Below are 21,399 nucleotides of genomic sequence, written 5' to 3' on the forward strand. Positions count from 1 at the left end.
AGAAAAATAGGGGCCGCCTTTGGCGTTTAGTCATACTGGCCACATGACCACGGAGACATTTTGGACAGCACTGGCTCTTTGGCTTTGAAACGGAGATGAGCATCACCTAGAGTTGGGAACGACTACCACATATGTGTGAGGGGAATCTTTACCTTTTTACCACATCTTTTAAGTTTGGTCCTACAAGCAGCAGGGCCTTCTCTATTCCACTAAGGTTCTCAGCCAAACTTCCTTGCTCCTCTGATGCTCTATTTTATTTATTTTTTTATCCTGATTTTATTATATTGGAGGCAACTCAAGACTATGAACATACCTAATATTCCTTACTCCTCCTACTCTCATCACAATTATGAGGTGGATTGGGCTGAGAGTGAGTGATTGGCCCAAAGACACCCAGCCGACTTTTGTGCCTAAGGAAGGACTAGAATTTAGTCTCCTAGTTTGTAGGCCAGTACCTTAACATTACACCAAATTGGCTCTCTGAATTTTCAAACAGAATCAAAACAAGATTTAATTTCCAGGCCAATTGACAATTCTAGACGGATCCATATATCACTCTCTCTTTTGACTTAAGACAGCAAAACACCTTTGGCCTTCACTGTGTCCGTCAGCACTTATCCAAATAAACTCAAAATGTTATTACATTAATGCTTTTACATCGATAAATTAACCATTCGATATATCTTCATGCAAACCGAGTTACTTTTCAGACCTCCACAGGAAAAAAAAAGGACAATAAAATGAAGATTGGAATTTACAGTAAGTTTCTTCGGAATGACTGCTGCTTCATACCAGAAAAATTGTGTCATGTCTCATTCTTACCTTATGTTTTTTGAAGATTAATTTTAATTTTAAAAAATGACATGGGAAATTTGTATGATTCACAGCAAAGTTTAAGCCTTCAGTGTTGTTTCTGCTTGCTTCTGGGCTACATTTAGATACTAAGCCAGATCATTTTAAAAACAAATGTGTCATAAATATTTGGAACTTCAGTGTGCCTTAATCACACCTTGTGCCCAAAAGTTGCAATCCTGAAGGACAATTAAAGATGGGTGCTCCTGGCACAACTGGTAGCATTCATTTTTCTGAGTCACTTGACACTGGTGAATTCTTTTATGTTATTTGCATCAGTTACGATATACAATGCACAAAATTAAATAAATTAGTTACAGTCCTTTAGATCAGGAGCCCCAATCTTCTGGTCTGTGGCATGCTAGAAACCAGTCTGCAAAAACAAGCAAAACCCCATCCATGGGATGCAGGCAGCACACGAACCCACAACCCCTCTGGTCTGTGGAAAAACCTCTCTCCTTGGAACCAGTACCTGATGCCCAAGAGTTTGGGGGACACTGCTTTAGATTATGTGACAAAGTCAGCTAGGCTAATCTTGCTGCAAATGTGAAAGTTACTTTATCAATGACTTGATAGGAATCACAGAGAACAGCTACACAATGAAGTCCAGGACAAATGGGGGGCATATTTAATTTTTGTCTATAGCAACAGCTATGCCGTCTGTAGGTGAACAGTAGAAAAGTCAAAGAGAAATGGTTATTTAACTACCTGACTCAACATTACCTCATAATGTATTCTCAAGCTAACCTGAGTGTTTCAAACTCTGCCAAGATCCCATCCACCACCTGTTTATTTGCTTGTTTTGCAAGCCTGTTATGGTTTCTTGAATCAACCCTACCTCTCTTTTATACTGACAATCTACCTGAAATGATACACATGCTTTATTTGTCCTTTCATTTACAGCACGGCTGTCCAACTTGCAGCCTGTGGGCTGGATGCCTCACGAGCTGGCCACACCCACACCCAGTTTAGCAAAGGGGGAAAAAGTCCCAATACCTCACCTGAGGAAGCAAGTTTGACACCCCTGATTCACAGGTCTTGTCCTTGCTTAACCACCAGTTATTTAGCAAGTATTTGAATTTCTAAAGTACTTCCCAAAGCTACTCATGACCCATTTTCAAAGTTCTGAGGGCTGAAGCCCTCTCTCCCTCTGGTTTACTTGATTGTATTTTGGAAGCTTGGCAACTGGTTCATATTTATGGGATTTTGCAGCGTTCTGTGGTCACATGATCACAATTTAGGGCTTTTTTTGCATGTTTTCAGGAAAAGCCATTCATTGGGGGAAATCGGTTTGCGCAATGATTGCGGTGTTCATTTAACAATGGCAGCATTCGCTTAAGGACCAAGGTGCTCACTTAATTACCACTGCAAAAAAGGCTTTAAAATCAGGCACAGTCATGTGGTGACTCACTTAATGAGTGCCATGACTTACAACTGTAATTCTGGGCTCAGTCATAAGTCAAGGACAACCTGTATAACATTTAATGTCAGGCAGAAAAAGTAGAATGACACCATGAGTTGATCAAAATCTTTATTGCTGTACTTCTATATACAAGAATTTCACCAAACTGCCAGCATTCTCTTGGAAATCCCAGGTAAGAGTTTCAGATTCTGGGGGAACAAAGACCTGTGTCACTACCTGATGTGTGAGGACTCTATGCTCGCCCCTTCTTCACACCTCCCCCCCACCTTTAGCTGGAGATTCCACCATATTTAATCACCAAATACTATAACAGAGAAATATCCAATCTTTAAACTGTTAACATTTCTTTCCAGAAGATTTCTTCATTTTCCCCCAAGTGTTTATCATCTGCAGAAGCCAAATGACTGTCTCTCCAACATATCAAGAATTTTTTCCTCCCTCTGACTGCTGCACTTCTGTCAACATAACGGAAAAACAGTCACATTACAACAGGTTATTAAAAGATCTCATTCCTTACTTGAAACTTGAGTATTTCAAAGTCAATGGGAGCTATTCATAGAGAAGACATAGTGGCTATCACAACAGGTATCAGCCCCTCTTTTTGCTAAGTAAATGTAAAAAGGTAAAGGTTTCCTTAATCTAGTAGTGTCTGGCTCTAGGGCAGTGCTTCTCAATTATTTTCTGTCATGCCCCCCTAGGAAGAAGAAAACATTTTTCGCGCCCCCCGCACGACTGTAAATAGTATCATTAGCTTGTTATGACAGTGTTTGCTGAGGTCAAACGCACCCCCCTTTACGGAGGCTCGCGCCCCCCCTGGGGGGCCCGCCCCACTATTTGAGAAGCACTGCTCTAGGGAGTGGTGCTCATCTGTTCCTTAACCAGGGAGGCAGCATTATGTGAAGACACTTCTGTGGTCATGTGGCCAGTATGGCTATATCCTGAGGCGCACAGAATGTTACCTTCCCACTGAAGTGGTACCTGTTTATCTACTCACATTTACATGCTTTTGAACTGCTAGGTGGCAGGAGCAGGGGCAAGTAATGGGAGCTCACCCTGTCCTTATTTTTCTAACCATATATTCTCACTCCATCCACAGATTTATGCAGAAATCCTATCCTCCTCTCAGTCACCTCCCCTTATATTCTAAATGCATTTTATCAGTTCTGAATCCCATCAAATTAGATTATGGCACTAATTTTTTATTTACACAGAACGGTTACACCACTGTTTTTAACTTCTTTCCATTGCATTGAGTCAATAGTTCCACTAGTCAAAGAGGGCACACATCTTGCGAGGAGCAATACCTTATATGTCGATTATTCAGACATGCAATTGTGAAAAGCTGTGGAGTCCCAGGTGCTCTTTGAGCTTGTTTACTTGCATTATCCCATTAATATTAGCAGCAAGGAACTGCTTCTGTAAATAACCCTTATTATAACATCCAGTCCTTGGTACTGTCCCAATTTGCAAAAACAAACTATTGCAAAAAAATCCCACCACCACCACCACACACACACAGATATACATATATGCACACACAAAGGCTTTTTCAAGGTAAAGTTTCAGCCAATTTAGATAGGAACCTGTTTATCTTGCCTAAAGCATTTAGGACACTTTTAGATGTACTAAGGGTTAACTGCGATAGGCTATAATTTCTATACTTGAAGCTTCAATTAGCAGACAATTATTTATCTTGTTATTTTGTTCCAGCAGCTATAAAACCTTCTTGGCCTTCAGATAGGCAATTTTGCCTGATTTTTGTAAAGCGTACATTGGAGTGAATTCCATCTCTTTTAATGTCTATCTAAAAACATGAATATGCACATTCTGAGATGTGGCCAAGAGGATAAAGTATCGGTGCAGGGAAGGAAGGAAAAGAATTAGAAGTAGCCGAGAATGTGTTTAACCACTCAAGGATGCAGTTGTGTGAATGGCCTTTTAACACACCAAAATAAAACCAAAGAATCCAAAACCTGCTAACTAGAAAAGGAAAGAAGGCACCTAAGGTCACCTAAGGTCACCAATTCGCTGCAGAAATGCAAGCATCCTTAGCTGGGAATGGGACAATTTGACACAATCTGCGGCACAATTTAACATTCCTATACAAATAAGTTAAAATAAATAAAAAATATTTTAATTTTTGCCATTCACATTTCGTTCTGTTCCCACCTTTTGCATCCTTTCTTCCATGATTCAATTTCACCATTTCTTTGGCATTAGTGTAACTCTTGTCCCGCAGTGAGTTGTCCTGTGGTGAGACGGCCATGGGAAGTTGTCCTGCAGCGAGCTGGCCGTGGCAAGTTAACGTTGGTGGCGAATTGTCATAGATTTGCTTTGTAGCCTACTGAAAAGGGGACGACGATTTCCCTGACTCACTGCTCCCCACGGTACTGTCGGACACGTGGACGCTCGATCTTTAATGTTTTACTCGCACGGAATCAGGAACCGGGGTAGCACCGTTTGCAAATCGTTTTTGTGCGCTGGGCTTTTCTGAAGTGGTGGAGAGCTTCCAGAAAGGTGGCAGCACTTCACCTGTAGTAACCCAGAGGCTTTGTGAGCCCTCCCTCCCCCTGGAGAGCCTGCCCTCTTCCTCCAGCAGCTCGTGAGGCGTAAAGGCGGCCGTGGCAATAAGCGGGCCAGCAGCGGCCGGCCGGCCAGCCAGCCACCAAGCGAGCCGCAGCGAAGGAACCAGTTCTCTCCTCGCGCCTAATCCCCGGGCCTCCCTAAGGAGCGGCTGCGGTGGCCGAGCCCGCCCCTCTCCCAGCCTCCTTCGCGGCTACCCTCCCTCCCTCCTTCCTTCTCCGTCCCCCTCCTTTTCCTTATTCCCATCCTGAAGCGAGGCGGAGTTGGAGATTCGGTCACCGCTGCCTCTGCCGCCACTACTACTACCCACCCCTACCACCACCTCCTCCTCCTCCTTCTTCTCTCCAGCGCTAAGCGGGGCGACGCTTCTCCACCGCTCGGGGAGGACAAGGACGGGGTGCGTCGCTACCGCCGCCGTTCCTGCTAGCGTCGAAGCCTCGGGAGAAGCGAGCCGAAGAGCCACAAAGGAGCGCCGACGGCGAAGCTTGCGCTGCCAGCGGAGTCGCCATGAGTTGGGGCACGGAGCTCTGGGTGAGTTCCCTCCCTCCCTCCCTCTCAACTCTCACATACATACACACACACCCCGGTTCCTCTTCATTGTGCCCAACCCTCTGCGAGAATGGAGCGAGCGAGCTCGGCCGGCTGCTTTTGTGTTGCATGCATGCATGCATGTACGTATGTGTGTTGTGTGTAGGGAGGCGCAGCTCCCTCCGCCCCGCAATCTCCCCCGTGTGGCGGGGAGCGGGAGGGAGGGAGGTCGCGCCCGGGCTGCTTTGTTGAGCAAAGTAGTGGAAGCGCCTCGGGGGGGGAAGAGAAAAAAGGGTGACTTGGGTAACGTTGGGAGCGGGGGTGTCGGTCCGTTTCCACGTCGGAGGTGGGGTGGGGGGAGAGGAGAAGGGGGCGGGGCTCAAAGGAAAAATCCCCCTTCTCTTTTTTCTTTCTTTCTTTTTCTTTCTCTTCCTTTTCAGCGCTTAGAATTTTGCTACAAGATTGATCTCCATTCACAGGCGCTCTCTGGGTTTTTTTTTCCCCCCCAGCGGTGGGTTGAAGGACGTCGGTTTCGTTGCAAGAGCGCTGGGTCTTTTCGAAAGGGGGAATCCACAGCATCCGTGTTCTCTCTCTGTGTGTCCTTAAAGGAGTGTGGGGAGGGGGAGAGAGAGAGCTTGAGCTGCTTTAGCTGGTCGTGCAGTTTTTTTTCTTCCCATTTCGCTCCTTAAACAAAGAAAAAAAGGGCTTGGACAATACAGGGCAAGAAAGGACGCATGGATTCCATGCTGAGCAGGAGGGGGTTGTAAGGCGACGGTTTCGTCTTAAGGAAGAAACTGAAGGAGTGTCTTGTAGGTTGGTCCCTGCTATCTTTGGTGTGAGTCAGGCTGCGCCCGAGATCTGCTCTGGGAAACTAGACCAGGTTGGGCTTAGTGAGCCGAAGGTGTAGAAAAGAAGGTATGTTAAGCAGGCAGCCAAAATGAGCTAACTAGCAATCAAAGCTTCCTTTGGTTTTTAGCTGAGTTCCAGGGCTAAAATGAGAGGAATTCTTGATTGCAACCTTACTGTCAGTCAGTGCAGGCGAAGACATATGAGGTCTGAGTCACTCGGAAGCCCATATATTAACATTCTCAAATACCACACCTTGGTGTATTTTCTGCTTGGTGTTATAATTTCTTCGCTCAAATATCTGAGTAATTGAAAAGCAGGCAACTAATCCATTCTGCTGTTTATGTGCACATTTTTTATTAAAAAAACCTCACTTGTTATTAAACCTTGCCACTAGAAACCATGATGGGAAGCCAAAGTACGCAGATCTCCCAACAACATGAGAGGATCCATAGGCATCACTTGGACACTGGATGCAATTGTTCTATTGATTATGGATGGAAAGTAATGGCTGTGTGTACGAAGGACAACTTTGATGTCCAGTGGTTAACTTTAGTGGTTGTGTTTGTTAATGAAAGCTGAATCAGTGAGCAACTCCTGTCATCTAATGGCTCTGCTTGTTTTATCTTAATTAATTGTGGCCAGTTGCAGCCATTTCTGGTTCAGGAAGTACTATGCCTGGTCACTCATGTCTTTTTCATCTCACACCTGGGTTCCTGCAGTTCAGATTGAGGTTGAAAGCCTTTGGAAACCTAAGCATGCAGCGGCCCATATAATTATGAGCACATCAACATTTTTCTGTATTGCTTCTGGAACTGCATTGAGTGCCAGTTAGCTTCCAGGTACAATTCAGCGTGCTGATTGTCACCTTTTAAAACCTTTATTGCTTAGGGCTCAGATATCCTGAGCAAAAACTGCCTTCTCTAGATTATTTATTTATTAAATTTATATGCCTCCGGTTTCCTGGATAGGGCAACTCTGCTTCCTAATGGGATCTGAGGTTAAATCTGCCTCCCAGTGAAATTGGGAAGAGAGGGTTTGTTGAAAGTCCCTTTTGGAGGGACGTTTACAGGTATCCTGCTTAAACTGCTTAGAGGCTGTGGTAATTTTAACCTTATACATTCATTATAATTAGAAGAGAATATATGTAGCTCACTCAGGGTTGAAGTGTGGAGTCGTTGATGCTCTCTGAGCTTGGTTGTTTGCTGATGTTACTTAGTCAGGCAATGAAACGTCTACAAGCAAACAACCAGGCTCAGAGAGCATCAAGGAAACCACATTGAATGATTCAATGGAGTCAGTTAATGAATAGGAACGTGGACATTGAAGGAGATTGTTTTCTTTGGCCCAAGTATTAACTGATTCCTTTAAAACACCTTAGTTAGGGATGATGGCTCCCAATATTGTCCAAATTGTGTGCAGGAACTTTAATATGATACTGTAGTTTTTCATTTATATTTTGGTGATTTCTGCAATATTACACTATTGTACCTGATTATTTATTACATTTATCTCCCAGCTTTAATTCAGGAGATCAAGTCCACATATATATTTGACAAAGTCACCCCACTCATGGCTGAGAATAATCAAGAATGTGCCCATCCCCCATTCCTTGTCCAACATTTTAAACACTACACTACCCTGATTCTCCTGTCAAGTTGTATTTTAAATTGTCCATGTAAAGGCATATTTTTATGTTTATGTGTTACTAATTTACAATTTAGTAGTGTAACTTGTATAACTGTACTGACACACATAACATTAACTGGAAATAGAAAATATGTCAGGAAATGTGGCAAAACATTTTAAAAAATGATTGTAAATTGAAGTGTATATGAAATGAAATTTCTTTAATTGAATCTTTAATCACTTTAATGAGTTTATCTTCTGTGAGGAAAAAAAAGTTGGACAATTTGATGTTTATTCTTTAGGAATGATCTGCCCTTTCTTTAGACATTGACTGTATTTTTAGATGCTGAAGCAATTATCTAATATGTACGAATTTTTTCTTTTGGATCAATAGTGAACACTGAGTGAATACTGAGTTCAGGAAACACATTTGCATCTAAAATAATGACTTTATAAAACTATTTTTTTGTTAAAAAATAACCATGTCATCATTTATCTGATGTAAACCAAAATATAAATTAAACTTTTAAGACTAGATTCTATACAGATATTTGTTTAATAGCTACCTGATTAAGGATTTGGATGTAGTGCAGTGTTATAGCTATCAAGTCATTTAAATAAAGAACAAAAAGTAACCTAATTACATAGATGGAAGGGGTACATTTTAGTTTATATTCTATCTATATTTTTGTATATATTTTGCAGATAAATACTGATATTTTTACAACATATTTATTAAATTTATTATGTGAGAATGTATGTGTTGGTCAATATAGTCAGACATAAAGGACAAACTGTTTACATGCTTTATTTATCAGATTTTTGTCCCATTTTTATTTATGTGTCTTAAAAAAGTACACAGGAATAAGTACAGTTAGTCTTCAACTTACAATGGTTTGTTTAGTGACTGTTCAGTCACGACACTAAAAAAAGTGACTTATGACTGTTTTTCACACTTATGATCGTTACAGCATCCCAATGGTCACATGATCAAAATTTGTACATTTGGCAACTGGTCGTTATCACGATTCCAATGCCCTAGGGTCATGTGATCATCTTTTGTGACCTTCTGACAAGCAAAGGCCATTGGGAAGCCAGAGTCACTTAACCTTGTTACTAATTTAACAACTGAAGTGACTCACTTAACAACTGTGGCAAGAATAGTTATAAAATGGGACAAAACTCAATGAATGTCTCGTTTAACAACAGAAATTTTGGGCTCAATTGTGGTCATAAGTCAAGGTCTACCTGTATAAAATTTTGATAAAACTAGTCCTTCTTTACCAACCACAGTTGAGACCGGCAACTCAGTTATTAAGCACAGTGGGTGCTAAATGAAACCGCAACCGTGCCTATGGTATCATTTCAGCTTTCCTTTGCTTTACAGACCTATGAAGGCTGTAAATGAGACTGGTCACAAAAGTACTTTTTAATCATAGTTGTAACTGCGAATAGTTGCTAAATAAGGATTATCTGTACATTAGCTCTGTAATAAAGTTAACAATTTTAGCTAATTTTGGAAAGCTATGAAAAATTCTTTCAGCTGTTTGGCTAATGAAGACAGAATAGCTTCTTGTTCAGTTGTGCTTCAGTGGTATTAGAAACAGGTCAAACTGTTTATAGGGAAATCTGAAAATATTTATTCTTTGCAGTGATGTTGAATCCTCTTATCTTTCTGGACACTTTCTTCTTGAATATGTTTTTCAAAGCAATAGCGCTTAGACTTATATACTGCTTCACAGTGCTTTACAGCCCTCTTTAAGCAGTTTTTCAAAGAATGATACACATTAATTTCTATATTTGCACTGAAAACTTTATTTTGTAATTTCAGTAGAATTTTAAGAGAGGGAGATTCAACCCATCCTTACTAATTTAGTACCCATATTTGAGTTAATATGCTGGTGTTTTACCTTGTGTTTTATAAACATGATTAACAAATCTACTTCATGAATGCAAAGCATCCTGTATTTTATCTTATTAATAAAACATTTTTAAATCCAGGAATAGAAGATGATAGTTCTCTTTTATGAAAACATCTTGTCCTGTACACAGCAATTACTACCAATTCTCTATGTTGGTAGTAATTGCTAGAGGCAGAAGAAATTTGTCCATTTGGCAGTTTTCTTATGGTTAAGTTTTTATTGTTTTCAGCCCTTTGTTTTGTACTTTGTTTTACTTTGTCTTATGACTCGGGAATTTGATTTTGTCAATATGCCTCTTTAAATTTAAAAAATTATCTTAATGTGATTTGAGATTCATGCATTTGTCAGCTTTCTAGTGGTATCATTAGAATTTCTTCCCAGCCACTCTATAATAAATAAGATTTGAAAAGTATTTTTAGCTTGATTCGAGAAATAGAGATATTTTTTTAAATAATACTGTACAAAAATAAATGTAAAATCCCAAGATTTCACCAGAATGATGAAATATGGGCTGTATCTTGGTGACACAAGCCTTTTCCTTATATGAAGTTGCAGTAAATGAACAAAAGGGACAGGACTTCTATCACAATGCATGTTTTGTCATTTTGCTTTCTGTGCATCCCTATGACTGTAGAATTGCAACTAGAGATAAACTGTTGGAACCAACGAACAGTGCTTATAAGATTATGACTGTAATGGCCTGCATTTTCACAGATGAATTTATAGTTTCTGATGATAGTTCTCTTTATAGCTGCTTGAACATGCAAAGATAGATTTTCTCTGACAGCCATCTAAAAGGTGTTTTAATTTTCTGTAAACCGTCTAGAGTCTCCATGAGGGAGTAAGCAGCTATATAAATTTTCCAAAATAAACGAATAGTTTCTGGAGAAACTAAGCAATTTATATCTTTGAAGCATATTTAAAGTTAAATTAGCTTTCTGGTTTTTCTAATAGTGTACAGGTAATTCTCACTTAACTATGATCCATTCAAAATTCCTGAAGTATTGAAGAATGCTAGTTTTGGCTGATTGTCAAAAATTACATCTTTTGGCAGCCCACTCACATTTAAAACCTTAGCATGTACTTCAATATCACCATCACCCTGCCTATTGGACTGCATAATCCTGGCCTAGTGACTACAAGTTATGACTACCAGAACTGCCATCGTCAAGCAGCGTGGTCACGTGATGTTTTGCCTGATGACTGCTTCACCAAGCAATGGAAATTCTGGTCCCAATTCAGGTTGTTAAATGAGGATGACCTGTGTTTGTAAAAGCAAAATACAGCCAATATAATCATAGTACAAGTAGTCCTCATTTAGCAACCTTTCACAGTTATAGCAGTGATGAAAAATTAACTTTACAATCAATTGTCACATTTGTGACCTTTGCAGGTCTGTAAAGAAAATGAGAGCTTAAGTCATCATAAGCACAATAGTGGTTTCTCTTAGCGACCATTTTGCTTAAGGATTGACTTACTGATCCCAATTGTAGTGGCTAAAAAAGGGCTACCTGTAATTTCTTTAGGAACGGTTTGTCACACAGACTAGTGAACAGTGATAGGTATGTAGATCAGTTTTAGAGGATACTGCAAAATATTACGTATATTTGATATAAAGGTTTTTCTCTAAAGAGCTTCAGTGAGATGCTTTTAAAGCAGTTTTTAAAACTGAGTAATTATTTCAGTGTTGCAGATAAGAACAAATAGCTCAGAAAAATGTTACCAACCTGGCTGCATATAATGCTGGACAGCTTGAGTGACAGGTTTGGCAAGTTATTTACCTTGAAGGAATTGTTATTTCTCTCCAAATGAGTTAGCCATGGCTAGCTGTAAGCCTTGCTCACACAAGAATCGTCCAACTATGATGATAAGATTAAAAAAGAATCTTACCAGGCCAATTGCTGTTTCAACTCCATGCAACTTAAGGTTACAGTATTAATATCTTCCCAAAAGTTGTCTGATTGCATGGCTATCTGATATTCTGATCTTGTTTCCATGGAAAATGAATCATTAGTCTTGAAAGGATTTTTTCCCCTTCCATACTTAAATTTTCCAGATTGGCAATAATATTCCCATGGTTGTAGATATTATTTAAATCTTCTGAAGCAATGTGCCGAGTTATTTTATGAAGCTGTTTAGGACGATTGTTCCTCAGACTGCTGTGAAATGGGAAACATGCTTTAAAAAAATAAATCTGAGTCTGTTTTCATTTAAAATTAAGTGATGTCATTCACTGAGAAAAAGGGGGAGAACATTTTCAACATTTGTTTTCCATGTTCAAATAACTTGAACACACCGGAGGTGGAAAAAAACAAGGAAGATAAATTCTAGAAATAGAAGTGAATCATTCTCAGATGTTATGATTTTAAACAGTTAATTGCTTCTCAGACAATAGTTTGAAAAATGGTGTTCCATTTCTGCATTTGAAAGTTAAAATAATAATAAAAAATAAGGTTGGCATACCTTGAAACTAACTGATACCATAATGTAATTTGTAGCTTCTTCAGATATATGAAGAGTTGAATGGTATTTCTGCATACATGACTGAAATATGAAAGTGGAAACCCAAGCTTGAGAGTTTAAAAACATAAGGACTTAAATATATCCTGCTGATGTTTGGTTTTATACGATTTATAGACTCAAACATGACAAATTAAAACAACAAAGAGGCAGAGAACACCAGAACCATAATGGAAATATTTAAAGGGCAATTTGAAAGTCACAACAATAGAACTATATATTAAAGGCTGTCCTAAGAAGGAAAGGACTTCAGTTTTTGAGAGGCTATTAATGAGGAAAAATAATGACCATCCCAAAAGGTCATTCCAAAGCCTGTGTAGACTTCCTCCTAGATATGAGATGGATATGAGGAGCTTCTGTCAGGCTCTCTTCAGAGGAGGGCCTGACAGAAAGTCAGATTTATACAGGAGGGGGAGCAGAAGGAGAAGGGATTTCCTGATTGTGCAAGACTTTAAAGATCGACATCAGCAAGCTGAATTGTGGTGCTATCCTTGTAAGAGATAATGCATTCATTTCACGTACATTCCTTCTGTGCAGCTCCTGTTAACAAATAAGCTACAGCTTTCTGGACTAGTTGTATTGCAGTAATCCAGACTTGATGAAATTTAGATATTTTTCACATGCCCCACTTTCAATCAAAAGAACTCAAAGCCAATAACTGTTTTCAAGGAGAGTGTTACATCATTGTACTCAGATAGTATCACTATTAGTTTATTACCTTCTTGGAGTGAGATGAAGAGTTAGTAGAGGAAGAGGAATAACAGAGTTAGGTGTCATCCATATAATAATGATCTAACACACACCCCCTGCAGTTATACCCTCTTAACAATATCACGTATATGCTAAATAGCATAGGGAATGCTTAGAATCCTATGGAATCATATAGCTGTGGGGTGCAATGGTTAGAATGCAGTATTGCAAGCTAACTCTGCTCACATTGCCAGAGTTTGATTCCTTTGATCCTGATCGGCTCAAGGTTGATTCAGTCTTATATCCTTCCAAAGTCGGTAAAATCAGAACCCAGATTGTTGGGGGCAACATGCTGACTCTAAGCAGTGCTTAGAGAGTGCTGTAAAGCACTGTGAAGCGGTATATAAGTCTAACTGTTAATGCTATTGACCAGTGAACTGGAAGCTTAATAAGCATCCCTTAACGTCATCTTCTAAGACTAATCACTATCAAATGGATCTTCAAGGCCCATTCTTTAATGATTCAGAAGGATATTATGACTGATGAAATTGAAAATCCTCAGAACTAGTTGGGACATCTGCCCCTATCTAGTTCCTGACATCAAAGTGGCCAGGGCTGTATTAACCCAAAACAGTGGCTAAGATCAAACTGAGGCTGATTTAGAAAATCCACCAGCATATCTGTTGTATGGGATTATACTGTAAATAGTAGAAGAGCATTATTAGCAGATAAAAGTATCATGGTGAGATCTGGATTAAGAATACTATTTATAGTGCTGCCAGTTATCCTAACTTTATTTATTAGATATATTCCTATAATACTGCAACTGAAAAGACTCTTAATGGCTTACATAAAATATAAAAAAAAACAATAAGAGCATTATATATTGTGTTTCTTTAAAAAAGAAAGGATAATGTCATACATACCCACTAGATGTCTTCTATGTAGGTTTAAGGGATCAGACTATTAAGGAAAAATAAATTTACTGTTAAATAGGTCTGGCAGCAGACCTATTTGGTGAAGTATGAGGTTTGGAATTCCTTAATTTAATTAAAATAAATATTTTGGAAAACTTCACTGAAGGCTGCTGTATAAGTGAGACTGTCATTTTCTGGAAAAAGAAAGTTCCATTGTAGTTTTTAGAGTGACTTGCTATTAGTGAGTTAATTGGTATGTACACAGTAAGGTTATACTTGGTTCTAATTCAGTGGTATCTTGGCAAATAGTTTCTGTATTCAGCCTTTTGGATTTTTTTCAGGTCTTCCAGCTGTATAATAGTTGTAAAAGAGGAGGAAATAATGGAAGCTGAAGGATTCCATCAAATGTTGATTTTCTGACTGCCAAATACAATTGGTTCTGTAATGTATAAAATCTTGACTATTAGTTGTAGTTTTGCTCTGTTACAGAATATGTGTGAGCTATTGCATCATTTTTGGATATCTGAAAATTGTTGTATATTTCCAGTCCCTAAAATTAAGCCACCTTCAAAAATATGCAAAGACTCATTTTTAGTATAGATAGTTCATAACTCTTAAACACATTTTTTTTCTTTTTGTGCAGAGAAATTAATTATTTTTTTACAAACACCATACAATCTACCTACAATAAGTACCGAGCATTTCATTTAACTGATTGATACAATGTTTGCTCCTTAGCATTTAAGCATATCAATTATTTGCTTAACAGGGTGGGACTGTTAAAATCAATGTAGTATCGGTAGTAGTGAATGTTCCATTCTAGCCACTGCTATGATTTTGAGCATTGCAGGATAAATTATTGCTAACTAAAGACCCTCTTAATAACTTAAATAAATTAATTTAGAAATCAATACAATATTTGCAGAATCAGTTATTGTTTATATAAATAAGACAGGCTAACTCCTAATATTACGCTGAGTAGTAGTTTTCCTAGTTCCAGTGGTTAATAGAATAGAACATTGTCATGAATCATTGTTCAACATCATTGTTCAACATCAATAGCTACAGAAATGAAAACATAAAATGGACACGTACCATAATATCCTTGGAAACTTTGCCTATCATCTCAGTATTGAATTCTGATGATATTTCTATTCATATATCAATGAATGACATTTTCTGGATGACCTTATGATTTTTCCTTAGCAAGATCACGCAGCTGGAAACAATGCAGTAGAATGCATTTCCTATAGAGATCACAGTGTCATTTTCTGTGCCATCTTGCTGTGCATAAGAGGCCAACAGAGAGATTCCAGAAGACCTGCAAAGCAATCAATGCCTCTTCATAGGTAAATCTAAATTATTATTTTGTAGTATGGAAAGCAGGGATTGCGGATCTAAAGAAGAACAGAAAATACAACTGGAGGGTAGTAGTTAAGACCTTTTGAGTAGGATATGATAACAAGGAAATGAAGGAGTTTTGTACAATAGAAATATACGATTGTGGTTTCCATAAACCAGGGTCTTTAGGAAGAAATGTCCGGTAGAAGGAAATTATGTGATGAGTCCTTTGGTAGCTTTTTAGTAAACACGGGATAGAACAATTATTGATATTTTTGAAGTTTGATGTGGAACTAGACTCCTGAGAACATCATGGATAGTCAAGAAAAACAAATAAATTGTTAAATAATTCATCTGAGTTCCCACTTGGAAGAATAAGTGACTGGACTGAAATGATCATCAAATCAAATCTTTAATATGGTCATAGACCAGCATACAAATGAATATTTTGAACACTGGGCAAAGATCTATATCTCTGGAGAAACCCTGAAAAAGTAGGAAAGAGATAAGAGGATAACTAGCAACAAAGTGGATCAACTCAATCACAGGGGTGATGGGTGTACTGTTGGGAGACATAAAAGACCAGGCTAGGGAGGGAGGGAGGGACAGATCCTGGAGAAAATCTATTTATGTGATTGCTAATAGTTTATACCAACTTGGACAGCACATAATCAATATTATTTTGGACCTAAATAAGAGTACTGATGACAGCAATGACAGGATGGTCTTGTCAAGACAGATACCCATGCTGTGAGCCAAGCTTCCAATCAGAGCATCCAATGACTGCCTGGAAAGGCAGCCTTGGCAGTTTTAAAGAATCACCCTAAAGAGTAGCAGTTATTGAAAGAGACTTTGGAGATGTCATTGATATTGGATCCTGGGCAGTTCTTGCTGAGTAACTTAGGAATGACATCTGAGTTAAAACTGGAATGGAGACTCATTTTTAGCTATTAGCTGTTTTAGATGTTGAAGGTGAATTGGAAAATAATTTGGAAAGTGACCGGTGTAAATTCCACCTAGAATTAGTGGATGCCAGCAGGACATTGAAGATCTCTCTCCATCCAAGAGAGAGAGATAGTCCTAAGTAGGGAAAATCAGAGTATGGGTCGGGGATTCCAGCCTGCAAAATGGGAATTGCAGGAGGAAAAACTCTTGTAGCGTCCAGGAAGCTGTATTTATTTTATATTTGGTTCTGTAACTGTAGAGAATAAGGGAAGCTGAGATTGTAGGGTGGTTGACTGTGTGGTTTCTATTCTGGCCTGGGCGGCCTGCCTAATTAGTCAGACCATGTTTATATTGATCCTGTGTGCTGCTTGTGGTATTGATAGTGGATAGGCTGTTGTGTGGTTGAATGGATTAGATTAGAAGATTACAGTTTTGATAAGGCTTATGTGGATGGAATTTGACCATGACTTGGGGTGAAAGCAGGATGGGTTGAGGGACATTAAGTATGAGTGCCAGGGTTGTTGTTCCAAGGCAAAGGTGATCAAAACAATTCTACCAACTTTCTCCTAGGTGCCCCATTCCTGGCTCCTGATGGTCATGTATTTGGAGATTTGGGGGCAAGCTGCTTCTTTTAAATAACAGATTTATGATCACATTTGGTTGTGGATGAGCAGATGGATCTGGAATGCCTTACTGAAATCTGATTGGGAAGGAGGCAGTGATTATGTCTTTTCTGAGATCTCCCCCTCCAGGGCCCAGGGCAATAATTGTCACTGATCTTATGTGATACCCGAACCACAAATGGGCAGCAAATAAATTACACAGACATCTTATTTATGACCAGGGACCCTACTTTTGTACTGAGAGGCTATAAATATCTACATGTTGTGAGTATTAAACTGTATCTACTACACATTCAGCTCTTTGTCTCCAGCTCTTTGATCTTATCTTATGGTTTGGTATTGAAGTTCCTTCACTCTTTGGTAAAGTAAATCTATATCTGATTGGATCAGGACTGTGAACAATTCATTGAGTTTATCGCTTCTATTGTAATCATGGACTTATTGCAGGTAATCACTGCCCCAGTACAGGAAGGTGGGCACCCTTCAAACCTTGTATTTTAGAGCAGTCATCCTGCTAACTGGATATGGAGGATCTGTTGGCCTGGTCAGATAGTTTCTTAGGTGCTTAGAAAGGGCTGCCCTGGAAACAGCAAAGGACTGGTTCGCGGCCTCCTGCAGCCCTCTGTTATTGAAAATGGAGCCCTGGGGGCCATGCTGGCAGAGGGCTGCAGGAGGCCGTTGTGGCTGAAAATGCCCCCTTCCCCCCCCCCCCCCGTTTTCACTGCCAGAGGGCTAGCAAAACAAACTAAAAGCAAACAAAACAAACGGAGAAATGTTTCCCCTTTTTCATTTGAGCATCCAAGAGAAAGGGAAAGAGGAAAGACAAAGAAAAAGAAGGAACGATGGGAAGAGATCAAGGAAGGAAAAAGAAGGAAAAAGGGGAAGGAAAAAGAAAAGAGAACGAAGAGGGGAGGAAGAGAGGTAGGTAGATAGGTAGGTAGGTCCTGACTTAGCACTTGGCTACTAGCAGCCCTGCTGCCTTTTCACCATCCCCTTGTCTCCACCTCCTGACTTCTCCTGGTGGTCTCCCATCCTATCGCTGAGGATGCTTTGGTTACAAAGCTGGGTCTCCTTGCGTGGGGACGGAGTGGGCCTCCCTCTGACACACACACTTTGCCCTCCTGCACACACCATGAGCAACCTGGCCAAGGAGAGCGAGAACATCAGCAGTAGCTTTGAGGAGGATCTAAGTACAGCCAGGCACCCTCTCGGGGAAGGGCTGGGCTGGGCTGGGCTGGCTGTGCCCTAGGACCTTGAGGGCCAGGCTGGGCACTTGCCCTCTGCTGCCTAGGGCTCTGGACAGCCTGCGCTGCCATCCGGGGGCCCTCCACATGGCCTGAGAAGGACAACGAGGCTTCTCTGGAGGACAAGGGTTTGGCTGGAGACAATGGATCCCCCCAGCCCTGCCCAGGCCACCACAGGTACCCTCACCACGAGTAATGTTGAGATGGCCATGCCCACCCAGTCCCCTGAAGTCTAACACAGCCCTGATGCGGCCCTCAATGAAATCGAGTTTTTGACACCCCTGCTCTGGATGTTCAGTGTATTCACTAAGAAATACTTAATCCATCTCAGATTTTAGATGGACTTTAAATTAATGTTCCTTTCTCAACATTGACTGTTATAGCAATGTTATCACTTTAATCTTTATTATTACTTATTCTAACTAATTTTTTTTGTGGTAATACTTATTCTTAATGTTTTTGCATATTACTTCATATTTCATATGAGAATTAATGTTCTGTGATAGACATTGAATTGGGAAGACCTTGATGCAAGTGTGCTCATCCATAAAGCTTATCAAATGATCTTGTTCTAGTAATCATTCACTAGTTTATATTAATTTATAGAATAATTCTTAGAATAAATGAGATAATCCTGTATGTGCTACTTGGAGCTATGCAAGTGTGATGCTTGATGCTTTCACAGTTTTTAATAATTTTTCATGAATTTCTTTAGTGTCTATATAGAAAGCACAAGCCAGTATTTTTCAGTATCAACATATTGGTGATAGCGAGCAGTTAGCTGTGGCACGATTGTAGCTTCTGCATACTATAAATGCAATAAAAGAGACCTCTTATTTGTACAGACTATTTCCCAAATGACTGAAAAAGGAAAGTAATTATATTTTATGCTTTTTGTCACAGTATATAATGCATCCTTGAGCAAAGTTATTTTTATTCGTTTGTGCTGAACAGAAAAATTACATCAACTGTTTGTACTGATAGAATTAAACACTAAAAGTTCAAGTATAGTAGTTGTTTGATGTAATTGGTGGTAGCTAATGTCAGCGTAGTTGATTAAATATTAAATAGTGTGTCTGGTTTCAACATTATGAATGCTGGCATACTTCCACCTACGAAATAGATCTACTGTTTGAAATACGTGATCAATACAAATTTGTGTAACATGGACGAAAGTGCTACTTTTTAACTAGTTCTTCTCAAGTACTGTATGCCAACAATTCCTAAAACACATTGGTTGCCAAAAAGATATTCGAGAACTCTCTCTGCATTTGGAAGGATTTTGAAATCTTTAGAATAAAACAGGACTGCAGAGCGGTATATTCATGAACATTAGAAATCTGGATGTACTGTATTTGATTTCTTGAATATTTAGTGCCAACATTGGATATGGGAAACTATTAAAAATGGAGGGAAAACATTTTTATTTGGAAAAATACTTCTAGGATCGGTAGAGTATTGTCATGTTTAAGCAGAGATCAGACTTCCAATGGGGTGAAAAAATGAGTGGTTTTAATCATGTAGTTAAGATTGATTAAAATGCAGCTGAACAAATTTGGTCATATATGTTTTATGTAGTGGGGAGAGTCTGTCTGTTATTAACACAGCTGCTTGCAATTACTGCTAGTTCAAGTCCCACCAGGCCCAAGGTTGACTCAACCTTCCATCCTTTATAAGGTAGGTAAAATGAGGACCCAGATTGTTGGGGGCCATAAATTTGACTTTGTATATAATATACAAATGGATGAAGACTATTGCTTAACACAGTGTAAGCCGCCCTGAGTCTTCGGAGAAGGGCGGGATATAAATTCAAATTTTTTTAAAAAACCTGTATAAATATGTAAGCTATAATTGTTAACAAACAAGGGTTCCCTTTGTAGCCATGTATTGCTTCACCTTCAACTATTAATTTTATTTTGTAAAATTAAATTGCATTCACCTGTCAGATGCAATGCTTCTAACACAAAGTGGCTGAAATGGCAAATTGAAACTGCCTGCCTACATTCAGCATCTTTAGCAGTTTGCTTATTAAATGTCTTGAATACTATGATGATAGCTGCAATTTCAGAATTCTCTTTCCCTGAAATATACTTTTCAGCTAAATAGAGCTTAACAGTGATGGGAGTAAGTGTTTTAATCATTGGCTAGGAGACTTTCCTGCTCTGAACAAACAGTATCTATCTCCAGACTACTTAAAATGGAGACACACTGTTTAGTTTAATCTGTTTGGATAAAAGACAATACTTTGATCCTTACTTTGGTGATAAATCAATAAGAAAAATATCCATTGTCTTGGGATCACCTGATGATGACTGCACCAGCATATGTGTGTTGGCAACAATACAGAAATGCCTTTTTCAGACTATGTTTCCAAGTTTAGTTCATGGCATGGACTTTCCTGTTTTTCCCCCCCTTACTAATCAGATGTGATTTAATTTATTAACTGTAATTGTATTTGCATAGTACTGGATGTGATTCAATTTATTAACTGTAACTTTGTTTACATAATACTAGAAAGAATAAAAAATGGCAGTATTCAGCATGGCTGTGATTTTTCCTTTTTCTTTCCCCTTTTGTTCATTTCTGATGAAGCATTTCTTTTATTTTTATTTTGTATGCTTATTAGTGAAGACCTGTCTTTCGACCCAAGTCCTTGGCAGGGGAGAGTGAGACACTTTATCATGCCTTGTTTTCTTTTAACTATTTTATTGATTTTATTGTAATGTTCTTTTTTGATTGTTGTGAGCTACCCAGAGTTATTGTCGGTTGGTGTACAAATTATTATTTGTCCACTAGTTTTGCAACAAATGTGGTCACTGTTGGCTTGGAACTACAGATAAAAAAATTACTACTGTTATATTATTTATTATTTATTTTAGCATTGTTCTCTCATCCTCCCCTTCACTGGAATATATATATGGTTTTTGGCCATGCTTCCCTCTTTTATTGTGCTTTTGATATTCATAGTTATTTTTTGGAACATGCCTTTGTGCAACATGGAATGAAAGGGTGTGGAGGAACTCTCTTAAACATTTGTTTTATTTCATCCATGATTCAATTACATAATTTCCTATGAGATACAGCAGAAGCGTTTACTGAGATCATATTTTTTATGCTGCATACAGAAAGAAGCAACAGATAGTTAAGTTAAATTGTTATGTCTCTCTGCTAGGTAATTATTTTCTGTGTGATACAGATCTCTCTTTTTTTTTTTTTGTTGCTGAATAACAACTTTATAAGCATCATGTGCAACCTTATTTTGAAGGAAATCCAATAAATAATTAACGTTCAGATTTTAATTAAGAAAGCAGTATTAGTTCTCTTAGCATAAACTAG

The 21,399-nt window shown here is 38.9% G+C and overlaps 1 protein-coding gene across 2 annotated transcripts in view; it reads left to right on the plus strand.

The window, feature by feature from the left end:
* The first annotated feature begins 5,112 nt into the window (after positions 1-5,112).
* The window catches only part of FNBP1L (formin binding protein 1 like), a 64,693-nt gene continuing 48,406 nt past the window's right edge, over positions 5,113-21,399 (plus strand). For both annotated transcript variants that reach the window (XM_058175519.1, XM_058175520.1), the window contains exon 1: positions 5,113-5,389. In XM_058175519.1, the coding sequence (XP_058031502.1) occupies positions 5,366-5,389 (24 nt within the window). In that variant the 5' untranslated portion in view covers positions 5,113-5,365. The remainder of the gene's footprint in view (positions 5,390-21,399) is intronic.

The sequence above is a fragment of the Ahaetulla prasina genome, chromosome 3 (assembly GCF_028640845.1).
Source record: "Ahaetulla prasina isolate Xishuangbanna chromosome 3, ASM2864084v1, whole genome shotgun sequence".
Lineage (NCBI taxonomy): Eukaryota > Metazoa > Chordata > Lepidosauria > Squamata > Colubridae > Ahaetulla > Ahaetulla prasina.